This window comes from Cherax quadricarinatus, chromosome 65 (genome assembly GCF_038502225.1).
Source record: "Cherax quadricarinatus isolate ZL_2023a chromosome 65, ASM3850222v1, whole genome shotgun sequence".
Taxonomy (NCBI): Eukaryota; Metazoa; Arthropoda; class Malacostraca; order Decapoda; family Parastacidae; genus Cherax; species Cherax quadricarinatus.
Genome location: NC_091356.1, coordinates 4,338,460 through 4,355,819, shown reverse-complemented (window position 1 = coordinate 4,355,819; position 17,360 = coordinate 4,338,460). Strand labels below are relative to the sequence as shown.

General features: G+C 42.3%; 1 protein-coding gene across 1 annotated transcript in view; it reads right to left on the bottom strand.

Annotated features, from left to right (window-relative positions):
* LOC128700579 (agrin-like) overlaps positions 1 to 8,057 on the bottom strand; it is a 180,174-nt gene extending 172,117 nt beyond the window's left edge. The window contains exons 1-2 of the mRNA XM_070098821.1: positions 8,000 to 8,057; positions 1,666 to 1,893 (exon numbers count right to left, since the gene is read on the bottom strand). Coding sequence (XP_069954922.1) covers positions 1,666 to 1,893; positions 8,000 to 8,057 — 286 coding nt within the window. The remainder of the gene's footprint in view (positions 1 to 1,665; positions 1,894 to 7,999) is intronic.
* Positions 8,058 to 17,360: the final 9,303 nt, after the last annotated feature.

Sequence of the window (17,360 nt, the reverse complement as noted above, 5' to 3'; positions counted from 1 at the left end):
TGACTGAGAGGGATGGAGGACGCTGGGCCTCTGAGAATACTGGACGGTCCTAGTGGATGCTACAGGTTTTAGACGATGTTGCAGGGTATAAGACGATGTTGCAGGGTATAAGACGATGCTACAGGTTTTAGACGATGTTGCAGGGTATAAGACGATGCTGCAGGTCCTAAGACGATGCTGCAGGTCCTAAGACGATGCTGCAGATCCTAAGACGATGCTGCAGGTCCTAAGACGATGCTGCAGGTCCAAAGACGATGCTGCAGGTTCTAAGACGATGCTGCAGGTCCTAAGACGATGCTGCAGGCTCTTAGACGTTGCTGCAGGTCCTAAGACGATGCTGCAGGTCCTAAAACGATGCTGCAGGTCCTAAGACGATGCTGCAGGCTGCAAGACGATGCTGCAGGCTGCAAGACGATGCTGCAGGCTGCAAGACGATGCTGCAGGCTGCAAGACGATGCTACAGGCTGCAAGACGATGCTGCAGGCTGCAAGACGATGCTGCAGGCTGCAAGACGATGCTGCAGGCTGCAAGACGATGCTGCAGGCTGCAAGACGATGCTGCAGGCTGCAAGACGATGCTGCAGGCTGCAAGACGATGCTGCAGGCTGCAAGACGATGCTGCAGGCTGCAAGACGATGCTGCAGGCTGCAAGACGATGCTGCAGGCTGCAAGACGATGCTGCAGGCTGCAAGACGATGCTGCAGAACTCTGGCTTATTAAGGAGTGGGTTGGAAGATGCTCACTACTACTGCTCCCACTACTAGTACTTCGACAAATATAATTATTACAACATAATCAAATGTTTCTACCTGGATGACCACGATCTTACTCTCAGTATTGACCAGGAGTCCTACATGTTGTTTGGGACTAAAATTGAGCGCTATGAACAGCCGACTCTGAGTGATTGAGTCCTAGGTATTTTCTGGGACTGATGGTAGACACACAAAACAGCAGAAAGTGGCCCACATTTCTATAGACAATAAACACACTGACATCAGATCTCATCGAATCCCATTCCACAGACGTTGTATCGAGCTCTAACGGTTTAGCTCCTCCCTTTGTGATTGTGATTACAGTAAATAACTAGACTCAGATCTCGTTTGTGATTTTTCATCTGGATTTTCAAGAGAAAGTTGTGTTGCTTTTGATAACATAAATGTAATACAGAAAAACGTTTTAATAAGAATGCCCCAAAAATGCTCATATAAGCATCTAACTCCCATGAGAAAAATGTGACAAGTTAAATGTTGGATAGGCTGGAAAAAAAAAATTTAATTCATAAATAAAATTGGAAAGTAGGCACATTCGCACTCAAAAAAGCGACCTCAAACTCCCCATAAGCAGGGTACACCAGCGTTCAAAATCTTAAGTCGAGCACAAGGTGCTCTCTCAGATTATCGAACAAATTTGAAAAAAAAGAAAAGAATGGTCTATGTCACAGTTTTGTACTCTGGCAGGATTGCTGTTTCTTTATCTCTCGTGATCTTGATAAACAGACAAATTTGACAAATTTCTGTTTACATTCTACAATTTTCTGTACACTGTTTATTTTTTTATTCTTGTAATATTGTCTAAATTACGAGTCTGGTTTGAGACCGGGTCGCGGGGGAGATGATTCAAGGAATTATCAGTAGATATAATAGATCTGTACTCAATCTGTACTCACCACACATGCCGTAGTACCTCACTCGCACCATCTGGTTGAGCACACAGGCAGTGCGAGTCAGTTCACATTCGCTGCTGTAGTCTGTACCATCTGAACCACAGACCGGGCGACGGGTGCCATCTGGAAGGCAGTGCGGACGGCAGCGGCACTCTGCTTCCCCTACCTCAGTCACCACACACTCAGCTCCAGGCCTGCACTCGACTCCGTCACAAGGCTGAGATGTTGTCTCTGTTAGAGCGAGAAAACACAGATTACACTCTCACATAAAGATAATTAAAGATAATTAAAGGGAAATACTTGAATCGTAGAGCTCGCAAGAACACACAAATGGAGGAAAAAAATAACATACGGCATGCAGAAGCACTGAAAGGGATCAACACCACACGTAGACACGAGTCGACATGTAATGGCAGACAAGTAGGAAACAGTTTGGGAACCCGACAACCTTGAATTGGTCATTAACAATGATATATTTTACACAACAATTCCTAGTAGCGGACAGAAGGTTAAGTTTCATAGACTGAAAAAATCGATTATAAAACATCTGATGCTTCAAAATTCATGTCTCAGCTGCAATGTTGTCAGAGTTGGTTTTCTCCGGAAATTATACACAAGTCCTTTTACACAGTCTATCGATTTTACTATAGTATTTACAATCTTACCCCAGAAATGCAGAAAACACTAATATAAACTGAATAGGGTATCGAGAAGAGCAAACGAAGCGTGTTAGTGATATTAACAAACCTTGTGAGAAAAGGCTCAAAGTAGCTCTCGTATCCCCCTTAGGAAACTGACAAAAAATCTCATTCAAACCTTCAAGATACTAATTAGGTTTTATTCCAAACTATTAAGAAATATTTGAAGTGTAATGTGAGTCGATAGCATGAAATTCCGGGGCAGAAGGTGCAATATAAATGTTCAGGAAAGCTTTCTACCAAAGAGAATCATCAAATTTTATTAAATAATACAGAGGTTGACTGTGATGATTAAAGCTTTAATAAGTGATTTACACTGACAAAGGCAAATTGGTTAACTAGAGGCCGCCCAGGGCATAGTAATGGTAAACAGCAGTGGTGGTTATGATGGTGGTAACTGACCCACTGCCACTCAGATAACGTTATTTAGGTACATCACACAAGTTTAGATTTGTACAATCGTCATAGCATGTATGAATTTCCTATGATAACCCAATAAAATCAAAGTGACCCGTTTTCTTTCCAACATGGACGCATGGACAACATGGACAACATGGAGAAAGAGCTGGGTATCTGATGACACGTAGCGAGGGTCTGGCTGGCACGAACCATCAAGGTCAAAAACCTGTATAATAGGAACCAGAGGTCGACTCCCGTTACACCCAACAGATTTTCTATGCTCATCTGTTTGAACCAAGACACTAAACAAACACTTCCAGGTTGACAAGAGTGTAATTACCTCCCATTTGCGGCTATTTTCCGGCATAATAGACAATTCCAGACATATTTATTGTAACAGATACAAGTGAATACATTTTTTACTCGACAGACTCACGCCAGCCTAATTTTTCTAAACAAATAGGCAAACACGGGGGGGAATTTACGAGTTGACTTTCGGAGGGCAAGCTGGAGGTGGCCTTTATTGTTTATGTTTGGCGAAGAGGGTCTTAGCGCCTTTCGAATTACGATAGTCTTACAGTGTTTGTGTGTATTTAAGATTAGCCAATAGGTTTTAAGGAGCTTTATGATACTGCAAGAAATATGTCTCAGAGAATGAGTGTTTGACAGTAAGAGTGCAAGAGTGTGTGTGTATGTGTGTGTGTATGTGTGTGTATGTGTGTTTATGCATCAACGTCATATACACCAATACAAATAACTCTACACACACTAATATAAATACAATTCTTCCTCTCTATTCACACCACTACCGCAAGATACATCAAAATACTTAGGCTCACTGCACAACAGAATTAACACGATACTTCGGCTCTATACACATCAATATAAACACATTACCTATACTCCACACATACCAACACCACAACATTACGAAATCTGCTCGAAGCCGCAGATATACAACATTAAGAAACCATACCACGGGCGGGGTTAGAACCCGCGATCAGAGAGTCATAAAACTCCAGATCGGTCAAGTACGACGTTCACTGATGAAATTGATATACATACTTCCCAGCTGGATAACCCCCCCCCTATCACAAAATTCACAAAATTAAATATTCCTTTCAAACCAACAGAACTCTATATACTTATAACACCGTCTCGTGCGATTGTATACCTCTGGTATGCATTTGTAATCGCTTACTCGATTTGTGGTCAGGAATTATGAAGATTAGGAAAAGAAATGTTACGAGGAAAGGCTTTTACAATAGTATATTTGACCTCCAAACCATCACAAAAGGAGAGACCTGATATATCGCGTCACCAATAGTAACCTATGTTACATTTCCTTTAAATATTTAGAATAAACCTTGATGTAAAAAAAAAATGAAGCTGCAATCTTAAGTTGAAACTTGCATATATAAGTATTATTACTAATTATTATTATTACAATCATGGCTACAAGGGTCATACCACACATGAAAGATTGATAAAGTATTGATGGTAGATCGTTCTTCATGAAGACTCTTGTGTATTGAACATTCAACGACACAGAATTAACTCTTCACGAGGAACTCCACGAAATATCTGAAAGAATTTCGGTCCATATAGGAACATTATTAAGTCGCAAAGGATATTTGTCCGGTACGAAGCGAAATAATTCCGTTAATTTCGTTGTGGGTTACTTTGCTAATTTAAATTTAGTCGGTGAGAGATTATTTTTGGCAAAATTGGATACACCCACAATGTGCTGCCTTCTACACTATTGTATACGATAGTTACACAGTGGAAACACCAGCAGTGTGCTGCTACACTATTGTATATGATAGTTACACAGTGGAAACACCAGCAGTGTGCTGCTACACTATTGTATATGATAGTTACACAGTGGAAACACCAGCAGTGTGCTGCTACACTATTGTATATGATAGTTACACAGTGGAAACACCAGCAGTGTGCTGCTACACTATTGTATATGATAGTTACACAGTGGAAACACCAGCAGTGTGCTGCTACACTATTGTATATGATAGTTACACAGTGGAAACACCAGCAGTGTGCTGCTACACTATTGTATACGATAGTTACACAGTGGAAACACCAGCAGTGTGCTGCTACACTATTGTATATGACAGTTACACACTGGGAGCAAAAGTTAGTTGTTTTCTTGTCATATTCCATCACACATGATGGGCCACACAGATCATGTTGAAACCAGTCAGTCTGAGGAGCTGCGAGACTTCAGGAAGGCAATGAGAATATCGTCAACAATTTTTACTAGTGGAGAGAATATAGCATGACATAGATGTTGCTTACAATTTACAGATATCGAGGAAGAACGAGGCGCAGTCCTCGGAACCACGACATAGCCTCCATATAAAGAAAAAGCATATCTCAATAAAAAAATAAATTAAAAATAATTATGAATGGAATAATGGTAATAATACTAATAAAAATAATAATTAAAAGAAATGCTTGCCTGCTAACCAAGCAGTTCCTGCTGTTGGCAAACATCTAATGGGTTTCAAAATAATTATATGAATAAATCGAGTCCAGAGTTGACCATTGACTATATGAACCTGTGTCGCTGCACGATCCAAAAAGGCATCCCCGAATTGCATAACTTTTGTTCCCTGGTTAAAATAATAACCATATTTATTAAAGAGTTGGAGGGGTAAACCAGTGGAAGGCCTCGGTCAGATGGCCAAAAGCTCCGACTGTGGATCATGACATGATTAAGCCCCGCGTCAGGAAACACTTGTCCTGTTTCCTGACAAACCTCACCTAAATTTCCCTGTACCTCAATACACATAAATGGAATAGTATAGAGTGTGACCTGACATGACTAGGTTGAGGCACTGGCTTAAGCAGGTAGGAGACTTGAACCTGCCTCGTATGGGCCAGCAGGCCTGTTGCAGTGTTCCTTCTTTATGTTCTTATAAGATTCGAAAGTAGTTAAATATGCAGTTGAAAATTTATAGTGAATCATAACAGGCTTTCACAAGTAATATTATAAACCTAACATAAAAGATATGAGGAGCACTACCGCAGGCCTACTGGCCTATGCTAAGCAAGTCCCAGTATCAATAAAACAAAAAAATTTGTCTCGCAACCCAAAACACATTCAAACCTTTCACTAAGAAGCACCATATAATTATTTTCGTTGGGTTCAGAATGATTTTTTGCGAATTTATTGCATACACAAATTTTTGCTTGCCTTATACGGCAAGAAGAGCGTAGCTATTTAAGCCAAAATCCCAAGTTTTACCTATTCGGCACGACATATATATATATATCTAGATAGCCTACCTTTATTTACAAGCTAAGAGCTTTTAAGGTAGGAACTCTTAATCCAACCTTGTAAAAATGACCTGAAATAGGGAACTAGCTCTTAGCCTGTAAATAAACTCTGTGAACGAGGGAGGGATGGGGGGAGGGAGGGATGGGGGAGGGAGAGGGGAGGGAGGGAGGGAGGGAGGGGGTTTGAGAGGGGGGAGGGAGGGGGGGAGGGAGGAGGGAGGGGGAGGGAGGGGGAGGGAGGGAGGGGGAGGGAGGGAGGAGGGAGGGGAGAGGGAGGGGAGAGAGGGAGGGGAGAGAGGGAGGGGAGAGAGGGAGGGGGGAGGGAGGGGGGGTGGGAGGGGGGAGGGAGGGGGGGTGGGAGGGGGGGTGGGAGGGGGGGAGGGGGGGAGGGATGGAGAGGGAGGGGGGAGGGAGGGAGAGGGAGGGGGGAGGGAGGGGGAGGGATGGGGGAGAGGGAGGGGGAGGGAGGGAGGAGGGAGGGGAGAGGGAGGGGAGAGAGGGAGGGGGGAGGGAGGGGGGGTGGGAGGGGGAGGGGGGAGAGGGAGGGGGGGAGAGGGAGGGGGGAGAGGGAGGTGGAGGGAGGGAAAATAATGGTCTTATAAGAGAAAGAAGATGGGAAAGACGAATTATTGAGCTATGAAATTGTAGAAAAAGTGAAATTGATGAAGGGACAGACGGAGCAAGGAAGACACGGCTGGCTGGCTGGCTGGCTGGCTGGCTGCTGGCTGGCTGGCTGCTGGCTGGCTGACTGCTGTTTGGCTGGCTGGCTGACTGCTGTTTGGCTGGCTGCTGGCTGGCTGGCTGCTGGCTGGCTGACTGCTGTTTGGCTGGCTGGCTGACTGCTGTTTGGCTGGCTGCTGGCTGGCTGGCTGCTGGCTGGCTGACTGCTGTTTGGCTGGCTGGCTGACTGCTGTTTGGCTGGCTGCTGGCTGGCTGGCTGGCTGGCTGGCTGCTGTTTGGCTGGCTGCGGGCTGCTGGCTGGCTGACTGCTGTTTGGCTGGCTGCTGGCTGGCTGGCTGGCTGGCTGGCTGGCTGCTGTTTGGCTGGCTGCTGGCTGCTGGCTGGCTGACTGCTGTTTGGCTGGCTGCTGGCTGGCTGGCTGGCTGGCTGGCTGCTGTTTGGCTGGCTGCTGGCTGCTGGCTGGCTGACTGCTGTTTGGCTGGCTGCTGGCTGGCTGGCTGGCTGGCTGGCTGCTGTTTGGCTGGCTGCTGGCTGCTGGCTGGCTGACTGCTGTTTGGCTGGCTGGCTGGCTGGCTGCTGTTTGGCTGGCTGCTGGCTGCTGGCTGGCTGACTGCTGTTTGGCTGGCTGGTTGTACTGTTGGCTGTTTAATTGGCTCATCCCAATTAAGTTAGGGAAAATCCCCATATAAAGGTTAGGGAAAATCCCCATATGAAGGTTAGGGAAAATCCCTATATGAAGGTTAGGGAAAATCCCTATATGAAGGTTAGGAAAAATCCCTATATGAAGGTTAGGGAAAATCCCTATATGAAGGTTAGAAAAATCCCCATATAAAGGTTAGGGAAAATCCCCATATAAAGGTTAGGGAAAATCCCCATATAAAGGTTAGGGAAAATCCCCATATAAAGGTTAGGGAAAATCCCCATATAAAGGTTAGGGAAAATCCCCATATAAAGGTTAGGGAAAATCCCCATATGAAGGTTAGGGAAAATCCCTATATGAAGGTTAGGGAAAATCCCTATATGAAGCTTAGGGAAAATCCCTATATGAAGGTTAGGGAAAATCCCTATATGAAGGTTAGGGAAAATCCCCATATAAAGGTTAGGGAAAATCCCTATATGAAGGTTAGGGAAAATCCCTATATGAAGGTTAGGGAAAATCCCTATATAAACTATCCATTTGGTTGAAGTTAACAAAACATTTGACTGACTTAGTCTTAGAAAAAAATGAGCAGTCGAGTGAGACTTCAGGTTTTGCATTTTACGCATGAGCAGTTTGAAGCAGAGAGCTTCAGCTTCCTGAGCAACAAGAAGCTTACTCATCTTGAACTTGGCTGAGTACTTGTCCTTGATTAATGTATAATTTAACATGTAATTTTTGAGTAGGATTAAATATTCATTTACTTAAGCATAGCATGAAATACAGTTGTATCCCAGGGAACGTTCGTGCGTCCCCAAGTGAGGCTCCACTCACCCCCGAGGGGCTCATGCAGCTGAGGCTCCACTCACCCCCGAGGGGCTCATGCAGCTGAGGCTCCACTCACCCCCGAGGGGCTCATGCAGCTGAGGCTCCACTCACCCCCGAGGGGCTCATGCAGCTGAGGCTCCACTCACCCCCGAGGGGCTCATGCAGCTGAGGCTCCACTCACCCCCGAGGGGCTCATGCAGCTGAGGCTCCACTCACCCCCGAGGGGCTCATGCAGCTGAGGCTCCACTCACCCCCGAGGGGCTCATGCAGCTGAGGCTCCACTCACCCCCGAGGGGCTCATGCAGCTGAGGCTCCACTCACCCCCGAGGGGCTCATGCAGCTGAGGCTCCACTCACCCCCGAGGGGCTCATGCAGCTGAGGCTCCACTCACCCCCGAGGGGCTCATGCAGCTGAGGCTCCACTCACCCCCGAGGGGCTCATGCAGCTGAGGCTCCACTCACCCCCGAGGGGCTCATGCAGCTGAGGCTCCACTCACCCCCGAGGGGCTCATGCAGCTGAGGCTCCACTCACCCCCGAGGGGCTCATGCAGCTGAGGCTCCACTCACCCCCGAGGGGCTCATGCAGCTGAGGCTCCACTCACCCCCGAGGGGCTCATGCAGCTGAGGCTCCACTCACCCCCGAGGGGCTCATGCAGCTGAGGCTCCACTCACCCCCGAGGGGCTCATGCAGCTGAGGCTCCACTCACCCCCGAGGGGCTCATGCAGCTGAGGCTCCACTCACCCCCGAGGGGCTCATGCAGCTGAGGTTCCACTCACCCCTTAGGGGCGCATGAACCCCCGGTTCGACAACCATGATCTAAAACTGGATCACCTCAGAGCAGTTAGATTGTTCTCTCTGGCTGGTAAAGACGAGCATCAACAGAAAAACCCTGGGACTAACATTCATATTTGGCGCGTTGTTTATAAAGGGCGATCCAACATGGCTGCTGCGCTTGTAAAGGCAATAGGAGGAGGAACAGAAAGTACTAGCAGAAAACTAGTTAATAATTTAGCTGTGGTCTCTAACATGACAGAAAAGAACGTTAAAGAAAGAAAAAACACAATTCCGTGACTGGAACAATACAGAAATAACCCGCAAATAGGAAGGAAGAGCTTACGACGATGTTTCAGTCTGACTTGGATCATTTACTAAGTCACACTGACAGCAGGGTCAACACTTCGTTTTTTTTAATATGACAAAGAAAACGGGAAGTTCTTCAAAAAGTTATGAACGGTCTGGTGATACAGATATGTTAAGTATACACTCGTGTGTATTTCTGGTCACCTGCAATGTCCACTATAAAACACTGTTTCACCTGTGTATCTGGACTAAGTCACTCCTGTCGAAACGTTGCCTTTAATGTTGTGAACTGCACACACGTGTTTTAAGCTACAGTTTCACGCATGTTTCTGACGATGGCAAGTAACACAGGAGAAGAAGAATATATGTGCAGGAATTAGAGGCAGGAAGAGACGTACGTACCAGATTGTACGAAATGTATTTATAGAATAGAACGAGGGATTTTGTAAATTATAAATACAGTGAAACCAACGTTTAAAAATCATAAGTGAACTTAGGAGATTAACATTAGAACAGAGTTTATGAAAGTAGGATAATAAAAGCGAGAGTCTGAACTGAAAAAAATGGAAGTATCAGAGTGGATATATTGAGGATGACAGATGGAGGCGCAGAGGAGAAAAATGAGAACACTTCTCATGACAAATGTTGCATTGTTAAGAAAAGAAGTGAACGCACATGGCATTGTGTGAAATGTAACTTAATAATAACCTGTGTTATGCTACTGTGTACCTTTGTTATCCTGCTGTGTGTTTCAACTACAAATTAAAACACTGTAATATATATATATATATATATATATATATATATATATATATATATATATATATATATATATATATATATATATATATATATATATATATATATATTTATATGTGTGTGTGTGTGTGTGTGTGTGTGTGTGTGTGTGTGTGTGTGTGTCAGGGGTTTATTTAAAAGGTACAAACGTGAGTGCAACAGTACAAAATATCAAACGAGATTATTAATCTCTAACTCTGAAACTGGACGCAAGACAAGTATGCAGCAAGCATTCCCTCTCTAGATGGCCACGATTAGATGCTGGAAAGTTTTGTTTTTTGTTTACGAAAGGGTAAATCCATTAAGTAAATGCGCGAATTCATTAAAAATGTATAAATGCGTGTACTTGGTATTTTCTATGTTCACTTTTAATTTCCTTCTTTTGTGAACACTCATGTTGCAACTTTTTTTTCAGAAGCTCCCCCCCCCCCTAAAAAAAAATGTCATCGGTACTATATTAAATTCCCACTTTATATCAGATCCGATATATTTCAATTTCAAGCGTCTCCCCCAACACCCTAACGTCCAGTTTCACCTCAACTCTATGTTACACCATCATGGTAATGTTACATCCCTGTCTAGTATCTTTTACTGGAAAATAATCTTCTCTCTTCTCTAAACATCTTAATATGAAACTTTGTTCACAAAATATCTTCTGCTTTTAGTATCTAACAATTGCATAAAACTGCAACATTTGCTACATAACTCTCCTGTATACCCTATCAAATGACTTTTCTAAATTCACAAATATAAAACAAGTTTCTTTCATCTAAATGTTATTCACTTGGTCTATGTATCATCTACCCTCCCTATTTTTTTTTCCTGTGCAATCCCGCTTTATCTTACCTTCAACCCTTTCAATAAACTCTAATATACACTTTGCCTGGTATACTCAAGACAGCTTATTGCACTATAATTTTTACTCTCTTGTCTGCTTTTCCCCTTACACGAAGCTGTTTCCACCACCATTATTGTTTACATAAGAATGCAGAGGAGGTATCCAGTCAACAGGTACACGAGGAATGGTATCAGGAGTAATGGTGTAACATACGTCAGAGAATCACTCCCGCTAATGTGCAATACTCAATTCTCAGCGTAGATTAACGCCTGCAAGTGACCCTAGAAGTGAAAATACTCGGGAGAGTGATGGAGGCTCCTCGCCAGCCACTCCACAGGCCGGCGAGGAACGACCGAATCTTGGCAATGATACGAGACTTACAGGACTCCATAATATATACCAACGCATTATAAAAATATACCAACGTAGTAATATACACAAACCAAGATATAACATATACCAACCGTTAAAAGTTCGCCCGTTTGCGAATTGTTAAGCATACTAACCGTATATATATATATATATATATATATATATATATATATATATATATATATATATATATATATATATATATATATATATATATATATATATATATATATATATTTCATCAAGTCAGCCGTCTCCCACCGAGGCAGGGTGACCCAAAAAAGAAAGAAAATCCCCAAAAAAGAAAATACTTTCATCATCATTCAACACTTTCACCACACTCACACATTATCACTGTTTTTGCAGAGGTGCTCAGAATATAACAGTTTAGAAGCATATACGTATAAAGATACATAACATATCCCTCCAAACTGCCAATATCCCAAACCCCTCCTTTAAAGTGCAGGCATTGTACTTCCCATTTCCAGGACTCAAGTCCGACTATATGAAAATAACAGGTTTCCCTGAATCCCTTCACTAATATTACCCTGCTCACACTCCAACAGATCGTCAGGTCCCAAGTATCATTCGTCTCCATTCACTCCTATCTAACACGCTCATGCACGCTTGCTGGAGGTCCAAGCCCCTCGCCCACAAAACCTCCTTTACCCCCTCTTTCCAACCCTTTCGAGGACGGCCCCTACCCCTCCTTCCTTCCCCTATAGATTTATATGCTTTCCATGTCATTCTACTTTGATCCATTCTCTCTAAATGACCAAACCACCTCAACAACCCCTCTTCTGCCCTCTGACTAATACTTTTATTAACTCCACACCTTCTCCTACTTTCCACACTCCGAATTTTCTGCATAATATTTACACCACACATTGCCCTTAGACAGGACATCTCCACTGCCTCCAACCGTCTCCTCGCTGCTGCATTTACCACCCAAGCTTCACATCCATATAAGAGTGTTGGTACTACTATACTTTCATACATTCCCTTCTTTGCCTCCATAGATAACGTTTTTTGACTCCACATATACCTCAACGCACCACTCACCTTTTTTCCCTCATCAATTCTATGATTAACCTCATCCTTCATAAATCCATCTGCCGACACGTCAACTCCCAAGTATCTGAAAACATTCACTTCTTCCATACTCCTCCTCCCCAATTTGATATCCAGTTTTTCTTTATCTAAATCATTTGATACCCTCATCACCATACTCTTTTCTATGTTCACTTTCAACTTTCTACCTTTACACACATTCTCAAACTCATCCACTAACCTTTGTAATTTTTCTTTAGAATCTCCCATAAGCACAGTATCATCAGCAAAAAGTAACTGTGTCAATTCCCATTTTGAATTTGATTCCCCATAATTTAATCCCACCCCTCTCCCGAACATCCTAGCATTTACTTCTTTTACAACTCCATCTATAAATATATTAAACAACCATGGTGACATTACACATCCCTGTCTAAGACCTACTTTTACCGGGAAGTAAGCTCCCTCTCTTCTACACACCCTAACCTGAGCCTCACTATCCTCATAAAAGCTCTTTACAGCATTTAGTAACTTACCACCTATTCCATATACTTGCAACATCTGCCACATTGCTCCTCTATCCACTCTATCATATGCCTTTTCTAAATCCATAAATGCAATAAAAACTTCCCTACCTTTATCTAAATACTGTTCACATATATGCTTAAATGTAAACACTTGATCTACACATCCCCTACCCACTCTGAAGCCTCCCTGCTCATCCGCAATCCTACATTCTGTCTTGCCTCTAATTCTTTCAATTATAACCCTACCGTATACTTTTCCTGGTATACTCAGTAAACTTATTCCTCTATAATTTTTACAATCTCTTTTGTCCCCTTTCCCTTTATATAAAGGGACTATACATGCTCTCCGCCAATCCCTAGGTACCTTCCCCTCTTTCATACATTTATTAAACAAAAGTACCAACCACTCCAACACTATATCCCCCCTGCTTTTAAATTTTCTGTCATGATCTCATCAGTTCCAGCTGCTTTACCCCCTTTCATTCTACTTAATGCCTCACGTACCTCCACCACACTTACATTCTGCTCTTCTTCACTCCTAAAAGATGGTATTCCTCCCTGGCCAGTGCATGAAATTACCGCCTCCCTTTCTTCCTCAACATTTAAAAGTTCCTCAAAATATTCTCGCCGTCTACCTAATACCTCCCTCTCCCCATCTACTAACTCCCCTACTCTGTTTTTAACTGACAAATCCATATTTTCCCTAGGCTTTCTTAACTTGTTTAACTCACTCCAAATTTTTTTCTTATTTTCATTAAAATTTCTTGACAGTGCCTCTCCCATTCTATCATCTGCTCTCGTTTTGCACTCTCTCACCACTCTCTTCACCTTTCTTTTACTCTCCATATACTCTGCTCTTCTTATAACACTTCTGCTTTGTAAAAACCTCTCATAAGCTACCTTTTTCTTTTATCACACCCCTTACTTCATCATTCCACCAATCACTCCTCTTCCCTCCTGAACCCGACCCTCCTATAACCACAAACTTCTGCCCCACATTCTAATACTGCATTTTTAAAACTATTCCAAACCTCTTCAACCCCCCATCCCACTACTCATCTTTGCACTAGCCCACCTTTCTGCCAATAGTCGCTTATATCTCGCCCGAACTTCCTCCTCCCTTAGTTTATACACTTTCACCTCCCTCTTACTTGTTGTTGCCACCTTCCTCTTTTCCCATCTACCTCTTACTCTAACTGTAGCTACAACTAAATAATGATCCGATATATCAGTTGCCCCTCTATAAACATGTACATCCTGGAGCCTACCCATCAACCTTTTATCCACCAATACATAATCTAACAAACTACTTTCATTACGTGCTACATCATACCTTGTATATTTATTTATCCTCTTTCATAAAATATGTATTACTTATTACCAAATTTCTTTCTACACATAGCTCAATTTTAAAGGCTCCCCATTTACATTTATCGCTGGCACCCCAAATTTACCTACTACTCCCTCCATAACATTTTTACCCACTTTAGCATTAAAATCCCCAACCACCATTACTCTCACACTTGATTCAAAACTCCCCACGCATTCACTCAACATTTCCCAGAATCTCTCTCTCTCCTCTACACTTCTCTCTTCTCCAGGTGCATACACGCTTACTATAACCCACTTTTCACATCCAATCTTTTACTCCACACAATCCTTGAATTTATACATTTGTAGTCCCTCTTTTCCTGCCAAAACTTATCCCTCAGCATTATTGCTACTCCTTCTTTAGCTCTAACTCTATTTGAAACCCCTGACCTAATCCCATTTATTCCTCTCCATTGAAACTCTCCCACCCCCTTCAGCTTTGTTTCACTTAAAGCCAGGACATCCAGTTTCTTCTCATTCATAACATCCACAATCATCTCTTTCTTATCATTTGCACAACATCCACGCACATTCAGACTTCCCACTTTGACAATTTTCTTCTTATTCTTTTTAGTAATCTTTACAGGAAAAGGGGTTACTAGCCCATTGTTCCCGGCATTTTAGTTGACTTTTACAACACGCATGGCTTACGGAGGAAAGATTCTTATTCCACTTCCCCATGGATATAAAAGGAAAAGTAATAAGACCAAGAACTATTAAGATAAAATCAAAGAAAACTCCGATGAGTGTGTATAAATAAACGTGTACATGTATGTGTAGTGTGACCTAAGTGTAAGTAGAAGTAGCAAGACATGCCTGTAATCTTGCATATTTATGAGACAGACAAAAGACACCAGCAATCCTACCATCATGTAAAACAATTACAGGCTTTCGTTTTACACTCACTTGGCAGGACGGTAGTACCTCCCTGGGCGGTTGCTGTCTACCAGCCCACTACCTATATATATATATATATATATATATATATATATATATATATATATATATATATATATATATATAATATATATAATATATATATATATATATATATATATATATATATATATATATATATATATATATATATATAATGTCAACAGAATATTAAAATATATCAGTTAAACACACAATATACACTAATAAACTATATATATATGTATGTATACTAATCGAAAATAAAAATTCCCAAACATACTAAAAATACAACACAGTAAAAATCCTCCGGTAATTAGGAGTTTTTTATCTGGGACAACACCTGCTTATTTAAAATAGGATTAATTTAAAAAAAATGGAGGTGAAAATGGATATAAATGCAGACGCTCTCAGATTTTTTTTATCGTGAAATTATTAGAGCGATAAATTATCTGTAAGTTTTTAGAGAATGTTTCCTTTTGCGTTGATAATTTGGGAAAAGTACATCAATAATTAGTTTGTAAAAGTTTAATTAGCATTTTCTTCTTCAAAAATGAGAGAGAAACACTATCTGAAATTTATTAGTTGGTGTATTTTGTGTGTATTTTGTTGTATATGTTTGTATTTTGTTGTGTGTGTGTATTTTGGTGACGAGTTGTGTTGTGATTAGTAATTAATAATTTACACACACACACAAAAACTAAGAATAAAAGCTGTAAACATGAGTGAAACGCTCAAGTGTGTCGCACAATCTTACAATAACCACCATCAATTGAAAAAAAACATCAAACTATAACAAAAGATTTTGCTGAAAGTTCTTCGAGGTCACTACAGGCACCCCGCTAATTATAACGACTGTGACGAAGGAAGTCATGGGCAAACTACAACTACAGTCAGCGGCACACCATATGCTACACAGAGGTGCAGGAACATCTGAAGAAAAAGGAGTCTATGGGCGAGATTAGCGTGCCCGATCCTAAATCTAAAAAAAAATTGTCTCAACGTGATGATGTTTATTGAATAAGGACTAGACACCAAAGTTCTGTCGAACTCAGAAGAATTTCCTGCTAGTCTGGAATGTTCACTGGACCTGCCACTTCCCATCCGCACACCTATCAAAATGGCCCAAGAAGTGACTAAGACAAATTCTACAACAGTGGTATCTATCTGTTTACTTCCCAGGGCACCAAGACTACATCCCTGTGTCGCGTGTGGAGATGAGTTAGCTACTCCAGCATCTTTGGACGACCACAATGTGGACAGAGGCATACTAAGCTAGGGCATAAAGAGGGCACTGGAATTCCAAGTACACAGTGAACCGAGAATCTCAACTAAGCCAGCTATAAGGACAAGAGCAGAGAGGATACGTGGAGCTCCGCAGTGAACACAGAGGACTCTTGTAAGTTGTGCAATAAGAGTCTTCACCAGCGATCATAGCAAAGCAACCACCATCTTCGCTCTATATCCCTCCGTCAAGATTTTTTCCCTGAAAAATTAACCAAATCATGTTCAAGAAATTAGCCAAGGTCACGAGCGAGACTCTACACATAAGAAGGGTCACCATCCACTGACGATAGAAAAGAACCTCGCTCACCATCCAAGGAAGGCGGGGAGAGAAACCAGCATCTCTGACTGCAAACTTAATGATGTCACAATCCCAGACATGGGTCGGTATCCGAACACTTGGTGTTCGGATACCGGCATATGCCGCCTCATATCATGAACCACTCCTAGTCTTCCCCCACCTCCTTATCCCCCATCCCGTACGAAGACACATCAGCTGGGTTGCCAAGAGCTCTCCAGTTACTATTATAATCAAAACCAAGCGCTAAACCCATGAGGGTCATACAGTAGAGCACTCCAAATAACACATGAAACTGTTTTCCTTACAAAAAATATTAGATTTAATAACACGTATGCAAAATTTTCCTTTCGATTTCTTATTAAGAAAAAGTGCGGCCACCGGTCAAGTGAAAGTAATCAAACCATACCACGGGCGGGGATAGAACCCGCGGTCAGAGTCTCAAAACTCCAGACCGTCGCGTTAGCCACTGGACCAGTGAAAGTTATCTTCTGGTTCTATACGACTAAAGTTAACAGAACCGGAAGATATTGTTGCTTGAAAATTATTGTGGACGGTTCCAGGGTCTTGGAGCGTCGCCAACCAGTTTTAATTACTGTGACGCAGGTCTACAATCATATATGTC